The sequence below is a fragment of the Salmo salar genome, chromosome ssa13 (assembly GCF_905237065.1).
Source record: "Salmo salar chromosome ssa13, Ssal_v3.1, whole genome shotgun sequence".
Taxonomy (NCBI): domain Eukaryota; kingdom Metazoa; phylum Chordata; class Actinopteri; order Salmoniformes; family Salmonidae; genus Salmo; species Salmo salar.
In genome coordinates, this window is record NC_059454.1 from 6,030,025 (window position 1) to 6,048,072 (window position 18,048).

At 41.9% G+C, this 18,048-nt stretch overlaps 1 protein-coding gene across 2 annotated transcripts in view; it reads left to right on the forward strand.

Annotated features, from left to right (window-relative positions):
- The window catches only part of LOC106566349 (FYVE, RhoGEF and PH domain-containing protein 1), a 167,209-nt gene that overhangs the window by 70,176 nt on the left and 78,985 nt on the right, over positions 1-18,048 (forward strand). For both annotated transcript variants that reach the window (XM_045692846.1, XM_045692847.1), the window contains exons 2-4: positions 5,672-5,962; positions 7,951-8,164; positions 8,794-9,550. In XM_045692846.1, the coding sequence (XP_045548802.1) occupies positions 5,672-5,962; positions 7,951-8,164; positions 8,794-9,550 (1,262 nt within the window). The remainder of the gene's footprint in view (positions 1-5,671; positions 5,963-7,950; positions 8,165-8,793; positions 9,551-18,048) is intronic.

An 18,048-nucleotide genomic window follows, 5' to 3' on the forward strand; every position in this document is an offset into this window, starting at 1 on the left:
CACCATGAGACAGTTGATAACAACAAGGTGAACACCATGAGACAGTTGATAAACAACAACAAGGAGAACACCATGAGACTGTTGATAAACAACAACAAGAAGAACACCATGAGACAGTTGATAAACAACAACAAGGAGAACACCATGAGACAGTTGATAAACAACAACAAGGTGAACACCATGAGACAGTTGATAAACAACAACAACAAGGAGAACACCATGAGACAGTTGATAAACAACAACAACAAGGAGAACACCATGAGACAGTTGATAAACAACAACAAGGTGAACACCATGAGACAGTTGATAAACAACAACAAGGAGAACACCATGAGACAGTTGATAAACAACAACAACAAGGAGAACACCACGAGACAGTTGATAACAACAAGGAGAACACCATGAGACAGTTGATAACAACAAGGAGAACACCATGAGACAGTTGATAACAACAAGGAGAACACCATGAGACAGTTGATAAACAACAACAAGGAGAACACCATGAGACTGTTGATAAACAACAACAAGGAGAACACCATGAGACTGTTGATAAACAACAACAAGAAGAACACCATGAGACAGTTGATAAACAACAACAAGGAGAACACCATGAGACAGTTGATAAACAACAACAAGGAGAACACCATGAGACAGTTGATAAACAACAACAAGGAGAACACCATGAGACAACAACAAAAGAGGACAAGATAGAGAAGAGGAGAGCTGTACTGTTTTTTTTTTTTTACTCTCTCTTTTTCTCTTCTGTCTCCTTCTCTCTTTCTCTCTCTCTCTCTCTCACACACTCTCTCTCTCTCCATCTCTGCCCCCTCCCCCCCCCTTCCCGTTCTCGGAAATATATTTAGTAGAGCATGTGGAAGTCATTAGCCCCTAGCCAGCCTGCAGTAGGTAGGCTAGCCTACACAGGAGCCCAAGCATTAACATATGGAACCTATTATCCCCAGTTAGAGGAGAGGACAGCAATATTGTTTTAACAGGGCAGCAACTTCACCCAAGAGCAAGAGGAGATGCTCTCTCTCTCCCCCCCCCCACAACCCCCCTCTCTAGAAAGCCTCCTTGCTCTGTCTCGAGTTTGACAGTGGTCACATTTTCCCAGCCTCTTCCCTTCTTACACATTTGGTTCTTTGAAAGTTCTGGGAATGAAGCCATACATTTCCTGACCTGTAAAACGTTCACTTTCGCTTGTAAATGTCTAAACTAATCAAAAAATGACATTCGGTAGCTCCTACCCAATATACAAATAACTTTTATGAGCTGGATTGGCCGTCTTTGTAATTGGTGTATTTTTGGTTTCTGCTCGTTAGCATATTTAGCTAGCAGCCTCTATGTAAATTCGATATGACTTGTGTTCATTTTGTTAGCATTCTGGTAATGGACGCCCAATGTTTTTTTTTTTTTGCATTTTTAAAAACCCCTGGTATAGTGGTAAATCCTGACATGAGAGAAGGCTGGTATGATGATATCAAAATATAGATGCCACCCAAACCTAACATTCTTAGAACAGAGGTGAGCTGGTTCTGGGAACTCTGGGAACTCTGGTTCCTTGAACATTTTCCTGGGAGGTTTTATTAACGCTCTGAGAATGGAAATTATATTTGATTTAGATTCGTTTTTTTTAATAACTTCTTTAAAACGTTCACTGAATGTTTCAAAACTTTTAGCTTCTTCAAGCACAAATAGGACACGTACATTCATTTCTATACGCATCAATTACGCAAACACATTTGTTTTATTGTGACATGGCATTAGTGAGATTCGAACCTATAATCTTCTGTTGTTTATCCATGGAATTAGTTCACTACACCACCTGGATGGAGATAGCATGCCATGTTGTTTTTTTTATGCATACAAATCTGTTCATTTTAGTCTATTCAAACAAACCTCATTTCAAAGGAAACAAGCACTCATTAAGATCAGGTGTGGCCAATCAGTGGGCGTGGCCAACACACCTGAACCCTCTTAAGAACACACAAGATCAAATCAAAGTTTATTTGTCACGTCGCTGAATACAACAGGTGTAGTAGACCTTACAGTGAAATGCTGAATACAACAGGTGTAGTAGACCTTACAGTGAAATGCTGAATACAACAGGTGTAGTAGACCTTACAGTGAAATGCTGAATACAACAGGCGTAGTAGACCTTACAGTGAAATGCTGAATACAACAGGTGTAGTAGACCTTACAGTGAAATGCTGAATACAGCAGGCGTAATAGACCTTACAGTGAAATGCTGAATACAACAGGTGTAGTAGACCTTACAGTGAAATGCTGAATACAACAGGTGTAGTAGACCTCACAGTGAAATGCTGAATACAACAGGTGTAGTAGACCTCACAGTGAAATGCTGAATACAACAGGTGTAGTAGACCTTACAGTGAAATTCTGAATACAACAGGTGTAGTAGACCTACAGTGAAATGCTTACTTACAAGCCCTAACCAACAGTGCAATTTTTAAGTAAAAAGTAGGTATTAGGTAAACAATAGATAAGTAAAGAAATATTTTTTTTTAAGAAAAATGACAGTGAAAATAACAGTAGCGAGGCTCTATACAGGTGGTACCGGTACAGAGTCAATTCTGGGGATAGAGGATGGACAGAGTTCTATTGATGCTGAGCACGGAATGTATATGTTTTTAAATAACATTATTAGAACGTTCTCTGAACGTTACTGAAGTTTTCTTGTGTTTTTTTTTTTTTATTGGACATTTTCTTCACGTTCTCAGAACAATTTGAGAACATTACTTTAAATAGGAAAACAGGAAAAGGAGGACCGAGCACTCCCCCGTTCTCATTGAAGGGTCTGTAGGTGGAGCAGATTGAGAGCTTCAAGTTACTTGGTGTCCACATCACCAACAAACTAACATGGTCCACACACAGTAAGACAGTCATAAAGAAGGCAGGACAAAGCCTATTCACCATCAGGAGACGGAAAACGTTCGGCATGGGTCCTCAGATCCTAAATAACATTTGTCACGTGATGAAACCTGTAGAAAACGTTACGCTTAAGTACTAAAATTCCCCCCAGAAGAACTTTGTTTGTTAACGTTCTCTGAACTATTTCGAGAACATTCCCAACGTCAAACCAGTTTCAAGAACGTTCCTAGAACATTACCAAAATAGAAATGAAATGTAACCATGTTCTAACTTTTAGGAAACGTTCTGTTAACGTAATGAAATACCAAGAAAATTACTTTTTTGTTGTTGTTGTTTTTGTCAAGTGCTGAGAATGTTTCAAAGCCAAGCAACTATCCTGCACCATTCCCAGAAAGTTGTTGGATGGTTGTACGCAAAATAAACATAGGACAACCATGCTTTCACCAAAACATATGGTTCTCAGAACGTTATGTGCAAGCTGGGATCCCTTACATTGTCATTTAGGTGGTAAGGTTAGGCTGTTGAAGTGACAGTTTGAGCCAATAACACATTCATTCTTTCAGTCGTCCCCCCCCTCTCACACTATCTTTATGTCCTCTTCAGTAAACATACTACTGTTCTCTCATGTGTCTGTCAAAGTTAAAGCATTTTTTTTTCTCTCTCTCTCTCTCCATAAAATCATTTGTTATCCTCTTACTGCTCTATTCCCCAGGGGCGTAGAAAACCATCGCAATGTCTCGTCAGCAGTCTGTCTGCGAACGGCTTGCATTTTGCATGGCAGGTCACTCAAGCGCACAGACACACACACACACACACACACACACACACACACACACACACACACACACACACACACACACACACACACACACACACACACACACACACACACACACACACCCTGAAGGACTGAGGGTTTGACGCTCTGCAGCTCTACTCTGTCTATGATAACACTAGTAAACACAGAGACAGAGACTGAGTACATCTGGAATGGAACCCCATTCCCTATGTAGTGCACTACTTATGTAGTCCCCCATAGGACTCTGGTCAAAACTAGTGCACTATATAGGGAATAGGGTGCCATAGGGCTCTGGTCTAAAGTAGTGCTCTATGTAGGGAATAGGGTTCTATAGGGCTCTGGTCTAAAGTAGTGCACTATATATAGGGAATAGGGTTCCATAGGGCCCTGGTCTAAAGTAGTGCTCTATATAGGGAATAGGGTGTCATAGGGCTCTGGTCTAAAGTAGTGTACTATATAGAGGGAATAGGGTGCCATAGAGCTCTGGTCAAAACTAGTGCACTATATATAGGGAATAGGGTTCCATAGGGCCCTGGTCTAAGTATCTCCATTAATATACACCACCTGGCAGACACTGTTATCTCCGTTAATATACACCTCCTGGCAGACACTGTTATCTCCGTTAATATACACCACCTGGCAGACACTGTTATCTCCATTAATATACACCACCTGGCAGACACTGTTATCTCCATTAATATACACCACCTGGCAGACACTGTTATCTCCGTTAATTTACGCCACCTGGCAGACACTGTTATCTCCGTTAATATACACCTCCTGGCAGACACTGTTATCTCCGTTAATATACCTCACCTGGCAGACACTTATCTCCATTAATATACACCACCTGGCAGACACTGTTATCTCCATTAATTTACGCCACCTGGTAGACACTGTTATCTCCGTTAATATACACCTCCTGGCAGACACTGTTATCTCCGTTAATATACACCACCTGGCAGACACTGTTATCTCCATTAATATACCCTTCACCTGGCAGACACTGTTATCTCCATTAATATACACCACCTGGCAGACACTGTTATCTCCATTAATATACATCACCTGGCAGACACTGTTATCTCTGTTTATATACACCACCTGGCAGACACTGTTATCTCCATTAATATACACCACCTGGCAGACACTGTTATCTCCATTAATATACACCCCCTGGCAGACACTGTTATCTCCATTAATATACACTACCTGGCAGACACTGTTATCTCCATTAATATACACCACCTGGCAGACACTGTTATCTCCATTAATATACACCACCTGGCAGACACTGTTATCTCCATTAATATACACCACCTGGCAGACACTGTTATCCCCATTAATATACACCACCTGGCAGACACTGTTATCTCCATTAATATACACCACCTGGCAGACACTGTTATCCAAACAGACTTACAGTTCAGTGAGTGGATACATTCTTATACAGAAATAGAACTGGTGACCTTGGTGGTGTTACATAAGCATTAACACCGCAGCACATTGACCAATTAAAGATTAGTGTCCAGCAGACCGAACTGAAACAGATTGAATCTATCTGCCTGTGGAATCGTCGTTTTCTCATTAGCCCGAGCCAGTCTATTCTATTGTCTCTGACCTCTGGACACTGTGGGCATTGAACATTGACTGTGGAATGAAGAAAAAAAAAATATATATATATATATAAGAAAAGTAGAAATTAATCCCAGTGATAAAACACACACCTTTCTCTCTCTACCGCTGTTCGTTACACTTCCCATGTTTAATTCTTACCGAATGCTACTTCAAAAGCAAAACATAGGAGGTTTGACACAGACAACCAGTTAGATCTGAAGTGTTGTAAACCCATGGTAGGAGAAAGCCTTGACTGACATATCTGTCTGTCCCTCCCCCAGGCCACTCCACCTCCAATCCCAGGTATAATCTATAATGTATATTTATGTATAATTAATGTCCAACCTTTTGTTTCTTCCCCAGGCCCGTCCTCTTCCAGTCCTCGGCTGATGACTAAGAGCTTGTCTCTGGATCCTGGTGCTCACGGTGCCTGCCTCGGTGCCAACGCCGATGACTCAGACACCCGGACCCCTCGTCTAAGCTCAGACCCCGGATCCCTGACCTCCGGGTCCCTTGGTCTGCACCCATCCATGCCCCTGCTGCACCCCGCTGGACACGGCTGTAACGGAGGAGACAATGAGAGTGGAACTCCTCAAGAAGTGCCCTCCACCGCCCTCAAGAGACGTCCTCCCTTACCTGGGCCAAAACCACAAGGTAACATTTCTGTCTTACCATATCAACTAGAAAATCTTCGACTTCACAATGAGTAACCAAAGTAGGACAATAAATAGACCAGTACATTTCTTCGTACGTGTGCAGTAACACTGTCATTACTGTAGTTTAAATAAATACGTTTTACGAAGATAACCAGCACCTTGTATGTTCTGTTATTTCTCCTCAGTCAGTAACATGTTGTATGTTCTGTTATTTCTCCTCAGTCAGTAACATGTTGTATGTTGTGTTATTTCTCCTCAGTCAGTAACATGTTGTATGTTCTGTTATTTCTCCTCAGTCAGTAACATGTTGTATGTTCTGTTATTTCTCCTCAGTCAGTAACATGTTGTATGTTGTGTTATTTCTCCTCAGTCAGTAACATGTTGTATGTTGTGTTATTTCTCCTCAGTCAGTAACATGTTGTATGTTCTGTTATTTCTCCTCAGTCAGTAACATGTATGTTCTGTTATTTCTCCTCAGTCAGTAACATGTTGTATGTTCTGTTATTTCTCCTCAGTCAGTAACATGTTGTATGTTCTGTTATTTCACCTGTCAGTAACATGTTGTATGTTCTGTTATTTCACCTCAGTCAGTAACATGTTGTATGTTGTGTTATTTCTCCTCAGTCAGTAACATGTTGTATGTTCTGTTATTTCTCCTCAGTCAGTAACATGTTGTATGTTCTGTTATTTCTCCTCAGTCAGTAACATGTTGTATGTTGTGTTATTTCTCCTCAGTCAGTAACATGTTGTATGTTCTGTTATTTCTCCTCAGTCAGTAACATGTTGTATGTTCTGTTATTTCTCCTCAGTCAGTAACATGTTGTATGTTCTGTTATTTCTCCTCAGTCAGTAACATGTTGTATGTTCTGTTATTTCTCCTCAGTCAGTAACATGTTGTATGTTCTGTTATTTCTCCTCAGTCAGTAACATGTTGTATGTTGTGTTATTTCTCCTCAGTCAGTAACATGTTGTATGTTCTGTTATTTCTCCTCAGTCAGTAACATGTTGTATGTTCTGTTATTTCTCCTCGTCAGTAACATGTTGTATGTTCTGTTATTTCTCCTCAGTCAGTAACATGTTGTATGTTGTGTTATTTCTCCTCAGTCAGTAACATGTTGTATGTTCTGTTATTTCTCCTCAGTCAGTAACATGTTGTATGTTCTGTTATTTCTCCTCAGTCAGTAACATGTTGTATGTTGTGTTATTTCTCCTCAGTCAGTAACATGTTGTATGTTCTGTTATTTCTCCTCAGTCAGTAACATGTTGTATGTTCTGTTATTTCTCCTCAGTCAGTAACATGTTGTATGTTGTGTTATTTCTCCTCAGTCAGTAACATGTTCTATGTTGTGTTATTTCTCCTCAGTCAGTAACATGTTGTATGTTCTGTTATTTCTCCTCAGTCAGTAACATGTTGTATGTTGTGTTATTTCTCCTCAGTCAGTAACATGTTGTATGTTCTGTTATTTCTCCTCAGTCAGTAACATGTATGTTCTGTTATTTCTCCTCAGTCAGTAACATGTTGTATGTTCTGTTATTTCTCCTCAGTCAGTAACATGTTGTATGTTCTGTTATTTCTCCTCAGTCAGTAACATGTTGTATGTTCTGTTATTTCTCCTCAGTCAGTAACATGTGTATGTTCTGTTATTTCTCCTCAGTCAGTAACATGTTGTATGTTCTGTTATTTCTCCTCAGTCAGTAACATGTTGTATGTTGTGTCATTTCTCCTCAGTCAGTAACATGTTGTATGTTCTGTTATTTCTCCTCAGTCAGTAACATGTTGTATGTTCTGTTATTTCTCCTCAGTCAGTAACATGTTGTATGTTCTGTTATTTCTCCTCAGTCAGTAACATGTTGTATGTTGTGTTATTTCTCCTCAGTCAGTAACATGTTGTATGTTCTGTTATTTCTCCTCAGTCAGTAACATGTTGTATGTTGTTATTTCTCCTCAGTCAGTAACATGTTGTATGTTCTGTTATTTCTCCTCAGTGCCCCCAAAGCCTCCTCACCTGCAGCAGAGTGCTGGTGCTCCTAGGCCCTGCCTCCGCGCCCCGGACAAGCCCCTCCCACCTCCTCCACCCTGCAGACCTCTTCCTGCAGACCCCAGAGGGGGAGGACCCTGCCGACCGCCGACACTCCCCCGTGCCGAGGGAAGCTCCTCCCCCACCGCCTGTGTGCTCTCCCTCATTGAGAAGTTTGAGAGGTAAGATAGATCGATAGCATGATCGATAGATAGAAAAATAGATAGACATACTGTAAAGACACAGACAGACAGACAGACAGACAGACAGACAGACAGACAGACAGACAGACAGACAGACAGACAGACAGACAGACAGACAGACAGTAAAGACAGTAAAGACAGTAAAGACAGACAGACAGTAAAGACAGACAGACAGTAAAGACAGACAGACTGTAAAGACAGACAGACAGACTGTAAAGACAGACAGACATATGATAGAGAGATAGATAGATATATGATAGAGAGATAGATAGATATATGATAGAGAGATAGATAGATATATGATAGAGAGATATATGATAGATATATAGATAGATATATGATAGAGAGATATATGATAGATATATAGATAGATATATGATAGATAGATAGATAGATATATGATAGAGAGATAGATAGATAGATAGATAGATATATGATAGAGAGATAGATAGATATATGATAGATAGATAGATATATGATAGAGAGATAGATAGATATATGATAGATAGATAGATAGATAGATAGATAGATAGATAGATAGATAGATAGATAGATAGATAGATAGATAAATGTAACATTCTACTGTCTTATCTGTGTTCACTCTACAGGGAGCAGATCATTGTGGTGCCTGATATCATGGGAGGGGGTCTCTGCACCCCCAGGGTCCCGGAGACAGGACCAGGTGGGGTCCCCTTCTCTCCCCCAGTCTCAGAGCTCACTCTGGGCTGTCTCCACGTGGCCTGCCCCCCTGGTCCCTCTCAAGAGCTGGATGACCTACCTCAGGGGCTGGCTGTATTGGCTGGCGTGGTGCTGGGAGAGAAAGCAAGGGAGACAGACAACATGGAGGAGGATAAGGATAAAGAACCAGAACTAGGAGCGTTGTGCTCTGCCTCTGACAAGCGCCTGTCCATGGAGTCCGGTTATAGCGCCTCGGAGAAACTCACAGACGCCGTGGAGATAAGGGGTCAGGCGGAGTCAGAAAGCCAATCAGGGATCCCCTCAGACAACTTGTCCCTCCTCCAGCCGCAAGCGGACGGCAAACTGGCCAATCGAGACTCTGGCATCGACAGCATCAGCTCTCCGTCCCACAGTGAGGAGTTGTGTTTCGCCGGCGACGAGGACCGGGTCATCTACCCGTGTAGTCCTGCCCTCACGCTGCCACGCCTCTCTAGCTCCTCCTCCTGCAGCTATGCGGAGGGCCCGGGGGGAGAGGGGGCGTCGGCTGAGGGTGGGGGGGATTCGGAGGGGGACAGTGACCTGGAGGAGGGGAGCGGGGATGAGACCATTGAACTCATCAACCCCATGATGGATCTGCAGCCTCTGGCACTGGCCCTGCCTAAAACAGACAGACAGGACTCTACAGAGGTAGGCCTGTTATCTAAAACAGACAGACAGGACTCTACAGAGGTAGGCCTGTTATCTAAAACAGACAGACAGGACTCTACAGAGGTAGGCCTAACTGTTATTTATAAACAGACAGACAGGACTCTACAGAGGTAGGCCTAACTGTTATTTATAACAGACAGACAGGACTCTACAGAGGTAGGCCTAACTGTTATTTATAAACAGACAGACAGGACTCTACAGAGGTAGGCCTAACTGTTATTTATAACAGACAGACAGGACTCTACAGAGGTAGGCCTAACTGTTATTTATAAACAGACAGACAGGACTCTACAGAGGTAGGCCTAACTGTTATTTATAACAGACAGACAGGACTCTACAGAGGTAGGCCTAACTGTTATTTATAAACAGACAGACAGGACTCTACAGAGGTAGGCCTAACTGTTATTTATAAACAGACAGACAGGACTCTACAGAGGTAGACCTAACTGTTATTTATAACAGACAGACAGGACTCTACAGAGGTAGGCCTAACTGTTATCTAAAACAGACAGACAGGACTCTACAGAGGTAGGCCTAACTGTTATTTATAAACAGACAGACAGGACTCTACAGAGGTAGGCCTAACTGTTATTTATAAACAGACAGACAGGACTCTACAGAGGTAGGCCTAACTGTTATTTATAACAGACAGACAGGACTCTACAGAGGTAGGCCTAACGTTATCTAAAACAGACAGACAGGACTCTACAGAGGTAGGCCTAACGTTATCTAAAACAAACAGACAGGACTCTACAGAGGTAGGCCTGTTATCTAAAACAGACAGACAGGACTCTACAGAGGTAGGCCTAACGTTATCTAAAACAGACAGACAGGACTCTACAGAGGTAGGCCTGTTATCTAAAACAGACAGACAGGACTCTACAGAGGTAGGCCTAACTGTTATCTAAAACAGACAGACAGGACTCTACAGAGGTAGGCCTAACGTTATCTAAAACAGACAGACAGGACTCTACAGTGGTAGGCCTAACGTTATTTATAAACAGACAGACAGGACTCTACAGAGGTAGGCCTAACTGTTATCTAAAACAGACAGACAGGACTCTACAGAGGTAGGCCTAACGTTATCTAAAACAGACAGACAGGACTCTACAGAGGTAGGCCTAACGTTATTTATAAACAGACAGACAGGACTCTACAGAGGTAGGCCTAACTGTTATTTAAAACAGACAGACAGGACTCTACAGAGGTAGGCCTGTTATCTAAAACAGACAGACAGGACTCTACAGAGGTAGGCCTAACTGTTATTTAAAACAGACAGACAGGACTCTACAGAGGTAGGCCTAACTGTTATTTATAAACAGACAGACAGGACTCTACAGAGGTAGGCCTAACTGTTATTTAAAACAGACAGACAGGACTCTACAGAGGTAGGCCTAACTGTTATTTATAAACAGACAGACAGGACTCTACAGAGGTAGGCCTAACTGTTATTTAAAACAGACAGGACTCTACAGAGGTAGGCCTAACTGTTATTTATAAACAGACAGACAGGACTCTACAGAGGTAGGCCTAACTGTTATTTATAAACAGACAGACAGGACTCTACAGAGGTAGGCCTAACGTTATCTAAAACAGACAGACAGGACTCTACAGAGGTAGGCCTGTTATCTAAAACAGACAGACAGGACTCTACAGAGGTAGGCCTAACTGTTATTTATAACAGACAGACAGGACTCTACAGAGGTAGGCCTAACGTTATCTAAAACAGACAGACAGGACTCTACAGAGGTAGGCCTAACTGTTATTTATAAACAGACAGACAGGACTCTACAGAGGTAGGCCTAACTGTTATTTATAACAGACAGACAGGACTCTACAGAGGTAGGCCTAACTGTTATTTATAAACAGACAGACAGGACTCTACAGAGGTAGGCCTGTTATCTAAAACAGACAGACAGGACTCTACAGAGGTAGGCCTAACTGTTATTTATAAACAGACAGACAGGACTCTACAGAGGTAGGCCTGTTATCTAAAACAGACAGACAGGACTCTACAGAGGTAGGCCTAACGTTATCTAAAACAGACAGACAGGACTCTACAGAGGTAGGCCTAACTGTTATTTATAAACAGACAGACAGGACTCTACAGAGGTAGGCCTAACGTTATCTAAAACAGACAGACAGGACTCTACAGAGGTAGGCCTAACTGTTATTTATAAACAGACAGACAGGACTCTACAGAGGTAGGCCTGTTATCTAAAACAGACAGACAGGACTCTACAGAGGTAGGCCTAACTGTTATTTATAAACAGACAGACAGGACTCTACAGAGGTAGGCCTGTTATCTAAAACAGACAGACAGGACTCTACAGAGGTAGGCCTAACGTTATTTATAAACAGACAGACAGGACTCTACAGAGGTAGGCCTAACTGTTATCTAAAACAGACAGACAGGACTCTACAGAGGTAGGCCTAACTGTTATCTATAACAGACAGACAGGACTCTACAGAGGTAGGCCTAACTGTTATCTAAAACAGACAGACAGGACTCTACAGAGGTAGGCCTAACGTTATTTATAAACAGACAGACAGGACTCTACAGAGGTAGGCCTAACTGTTATTTAAAACAGACAGACAGGACTCTACAGAGGTAGGCCTAACGTTATCTAAAACAGACAGACAGGACTCTACAGAGGTAGGCCTAACTGTTATTTAAAACAGACAGACAGGACTCTACAGAGGTAGGCCTAACTGTTATTTATAAACAGACAGACAGGACTCTACAGAGGTAGGCCTAACTGTTATTTATAACAGACAGACATGACTCTACAGAGGTAGGCCTAACTGTTATCTAAAACAGACAGACAGGACTCTACAGAGGTAGGCCTAACTGTTATTTATAACAGACAGACAGGACTCTACAGAGGTAGGCCTAACTGTTATTTATAAACAGACAGACAGGACTCTACAGAGGTAGGCCTGTTATCTAAAACAGACAGACAGGACTCTACAGAGGTAGGCCTAACGTTATTTATAAACAGACAGACAGGACTCTACAGAGGTAGGCCTAACTGTTATCTAAAACAGACAGACAGGACTCTACAGAGGTAGGCCTAACTGTTATTTATAACAGACAGACAGATCTCCACAGAGGTAGGCCTAACTGTTATTTAAAACAGACAGACAGGACTCTACAGAGGTAGGCCTAACTGTTATCTAAAACAGACAGACAGGACTCTACAGAGGTAGGCCTAACGTTATCTAAAACAGACAGACAGGACTCTACAGAGGTAGGCCTGTTATCTAAAACAGACAGACAGGACTCTACAGAGGTAGGCCTAACTGTTATTTATAACAGACAGACAGGACTCTACAGAGGTAGGCCTAACGTTATCTAAAACAGACAGACAGGACTCTACAGAGGTAGGCCTAACTGTTATTTATAAACAGAAAGACAGGACTCTACAGAGGTAGGCCTAACTGTTATTTATAACAGACAGACAGGACTCTACAGAGGTAGGCCTAACTGTTATTTATAAACAGACAGACAGGACTCTACAGAGGTAGGCTTGTTATCTAAAACAGACAGACAGGACTCTACAGAGGTAGGCCTAACTGTTATTTATAAACAGACAGACAGGACTCTACAGAGGTAGGCCTGTTATCTAAAACAGACAGACAGGACTCTACAGAGGTAGGCCTAACTGTTATTTATAAACAGACAGACAGGACTCTACAGAGGTAGGCCTAACTGTTATTTAAAACAGACAGGACTCTACAGAGGTAGGCCTAACTGTTATTTATAAACAGACAGACAGGACTCTACAGAGGTAGGCCTAACTGTTATTTATAAACAGACAGACAGGACTCCACAGAGGTAGGCCTAACTGTTATTTAAAACAGACAGACAGGACTCTACAGAGGTAGGCCTAACGTTATTTATAAACAGACAGACAGGACTCTACAGAGGTAGGCCTAACTGTTATTTAAAACAGACAGACAGGACTCTACAGAGGTAGGCCTAACTGTTATTTATAACAGACAGACAGGACTCTACAGAGGTAGGCCTAACGTTATCTAAAACAGACAGACAGGACTCTACAGAGGTAGGCCTAACTGTTATTTAAAAACAGACAGACAGGACTCTACAGAGGTAGGCCTAACTGTTATTTATAAACAGACAGACAGGACTCTACAGAGGTAGGCCTAACTGTTATTTATAACAGACAGACAGGACTCTACAGAGGTAGGCCTAACTGTTATCTAAAACAGACAGACAGGACTCTACAGAGGTAGGCCTAACTGTTATTTATAACAGACAGACAGGACTCTACAGAGGTAGGCCTTGTTATCTAAAACAGACAGACAGGACTCTACAGAGGTAGGCCTAACTGTTATTTATAAACAGACAGACAGGACTCTACAGAGGTAGGCCTGTTATCTAAAACAGACAGACAGGACTCTACAGAGGTAGGCCTAACGTTATTTATAAACAGACAGACAGGACTCTACAGAGGTAGGCCTAACTGTTATCTAAAACAGACAGACAGGACTCTACAGAGGTAGGCCTAACTGTTATTTATAACAGACAGACAGGACTCCACAGAGGTAGGCCTAACTGTTATTTAAAACAGACAGACAGGACTCTACAGAGGTAGGCCTAACTGTTATTTATAAACAGACAGACAGGACTCTACAGAGGTAGGCCTAACTGTTATTTATAAACAGACAGACAGGACTCTACAGAGGTAGGCCTAACGTTATCTAAAACAGACAGACAGGACTCTACAGAGGTAGGCCTAACTGTTATTTAAAACAGACAGACAGGACTCTACAGAGGTAGGCCTAACTGTTATTTATAAACAGACAGACAGGACTCTACAGAGGTAGGCCTAACTGTTATTTATAAACAGACAGACAGGACTCTACAGAGGTAGGCCTAACTGTTATCTAAAACAGACAGACAGGACTCTACAGAGGTAGGCCTAACTGTTATTTATAAACAGACAGACAGGACTCTACAGAGGTAGGCCTAACTGTTATTTAAAACAGACAGGACTCTACAGAGGTAGGCCTAGTTATCTAAAACAGACAGACAGGACTCTACAGAGGTAGGCCTAACTGTTATTTATAAACAGACAGACAGGACTCTACAGAGGTAGGCCTAACTGTTATCTAAAACAGACAGACAGGACTCTACAGAGGTAGGCCTAACTGTTATTTATAAACAGACAGACAGGACTCTACAGAGGTAGGCCTAACTGTTATCTAAAACAGACAGACAGGACTCTACAGAGGTAGGCCTAACTGTTATTTATAAACAGACAGACAGGACTCTACAGAGGTAGGCCTAACTGTTATTTATAAACAGACAGACAGGACTCTACAGAGGTAGGCCTAACTGTTATCTAAAACAGACAGACAGGACTCTACAGAGGTAGGCCTAACGTTATCTAAAACAGACAGACAGGACTCTACAGAGGTAGGCCTAACTGTTATCTAAAACAGACAGACAGGACTCTACAGAGGTAGGCCTAACTGTTATTTATAAACAGACAGACAGGACTCTACAGAGGTAGGCCTAACTGTTATCTAAAACAGACAGACAGGACTCTACAGAGGTAGGCCTAACTGTTATTTATAAACAGACAGACAGGACTCTACAGAGGTAGGCCTAACTGTTATTTATAAACAGACAGACAGGACTCTACAGAGGTAGGCCTAACTGTTATTTATAAACAGACAGACAGGACTCTACAGAGGTAGGCCTGTTATCTAAAACAGACAGACAGGACTCTACAGAGGTAGGCCTAACTGTTATTTATAAACAGACAGACAGGACTCTACAGAGGTAGGCCTAACGTTATCTAAAACAGACAGACAGGACTCTACAGAGGTAGGCCTAACTGTTATTTATAAACAGACAGACAGGACTCTACAGAGGTAGGCCTAACTGTTATCTAAAACAGACAGACAGGACTCTACAGAGGTAGGCCTAACTGTTATTTATAAACAGACAGACAGGACTCTACAGAGGTAGGCCTAACTGTTATTTATAAACAGACAGACAGGACTCCACAGAGGTAGGCCTAACTGTTATTTAAAAACAGACAGACAGGACTCTACAGAGGTAGGCCTAACTGTTATTTATAAACAGACAGACAGGACTCTACAGAGGTAGGCCTAACTGTTATTTATAAACAGACAGACAGGACTCTACAGAGGTAGGCCTAACTGTTATTTATAAACAGACAGACAGGACTCTACAGAGGTAGGCCTAACTGTTATTTATAAACAGACAGACAGGACTCTACAGAGGTAGGCCTAACTGTTATTTATAAACAGACAGACAGGACTCTACAGAGGTAGGCCTAACTGTTATTTATAAACAGACAGACAGGACTCTACAGAGGTAGGCCTAACTGTTATTTATAAACAGACAGACAGGACTCTACAGAGGTAGGCCTAACTGTTATCTAAAACAGACAGACAGGACTCTACAGAGGTAGGCCTAACTGTTATCTATAAACAGACAGACAGGACTCTACAGAGGTAGGCCTAACTGTTATCTATAAACAGACAGACAGGACTCTACAGAGGTAGGCCTAACGTTATCTAAAACAGACAGACAGGACTCTACAGAGGTAGGCCTAACGTTATCTAAAAACAGACAGACAGGACTCTACAGAGGTAGGCCTAACGTTATCTAAAACAGACAAACAGGACTCTACAGAGGTAGGCCTAACGTTATCTAAAACAGACAGACAGGACTCTACAGAGGTAGGCCTAACTGTTATTTAAAACAGACAGACAGGACTCTACAGAGGTAGGCCTAACTGTTATCTAAAAACAGACAGACAGGACTCTACAGAGGTAGGCCTAACTGTTATTTATAAACAGACAGACAGGACTCTACAGAGGTAGGCCTAACTGTTATTTATAAACAGACAGACAGGACTCTACAGAGGTAGGCCTAACTGTTATCTATAAACAGACAGACAGGACTCTACAGAGGTAGGCCTAACTGTTATCTATAAACAGACAGACAGGACTCTACAGAGGTAGGCCTAACTGTTATTTATAAACAGACAGACAGGACTCTACAGAGGTAGGCCTAGTTATCTAAAACAGACAGACAGGACTCTACAGAGGTAGGCCTAACTGTTATTTATAAACAGACAGACAGGACTCTACAGAGGTAGGCCTAACGTTATCTAAAACAGACAGACAGGACTCTACAGAGGTAGGCCTAACTGTTATCTAAAACAGACAGACAGGACTCTACAGAGGTAGGCCTAACTGTTATTTATAAACAGACAGACAGGACTCTACAGAGGTAGGCCTAACTGTTATCTATAAACAGACAGACAGGACTCTACAGAGGTAGGCCTAACTGTTATTTATAACAGACAGACAGGACTCTACAGAGGTAGGCCTAACTGTTATTTATAAACAGACAGACAGGACTCTACAGAGGTAGGCCTAACTGTTATCTAAAACAGACAGACAGGACTCTACAGAGGTAGGCCTAACTGTTATTTATAAACAGACAGACAGGACTCTACAGAGGTAGGCCTAACTGTTATTTATAAACAGACAGACAGGACTCTACAGAGGTAGGCCTAACTGTTATTTATAAACAGACAGACAGGACTCTACAGAGGTAGGCCTAACGTTATCTAAAACAGACAGACAGGACTCTACAGAGGTAGGCCTAACTGTTATCTAAAACAGACAGACAGGACTCTACAGAGGTAGGCCTAACTGTTATCTATAAACAGACAGACAGGACTCTACAGAGGTAGGCCTAACTGTTATTTATAAACAGACAGACAGGACTCTACAGAGGTAGGCCTAACTGTTATCTAAAACAGACAGACAGGACTCTACAGAGGTAGGCCTAACGTTATCTAAAACAGACAGACAGGACTCTACAGAGGTAGGCCTAACTGTTATCTAAAACAGACAGACAGGACTCTACAGAGGTAGGCCTAACTGTTATCTATAAACAGACAGACAGGACTCTACAGAGGTAGGCCTAACTGTTATTTATAAACAGACCGACAGGACTCTACAGAGGTAGGCCTAACTGTTATTTATAAACAGACAGACAGGACTCTACAGAGGTAGGCCTAACTGTTATTTATAAACAGACAGACAGGACTCTACAGAGGTAGGCCTAACTGTTATTTATAAACAGACAGACAGGACTCTACAGAGGTAGGCCTAACTGTTATTTATAAACAGACAGACAGGACTCCACAGAGGTAGGCCTAACTGTTATTTATAACAGACAGACAGGACTCTACAGAGGTAGGCCTAACTGTTATTTATAAACAGACAGACAGGACTCTACAGAGGTAGGCCTAACGTTATCTAAAACAGACAGACAGGACTCTACAGAGGTAGGCCTAACGTTATCTAAAACAGACAGACAGGACTCTACAGAGGTAGGCCTAACGTTATCTAAAACAGACAGACAGGACTCTACAGAGGTAGGCCTAACGTTATCTAAA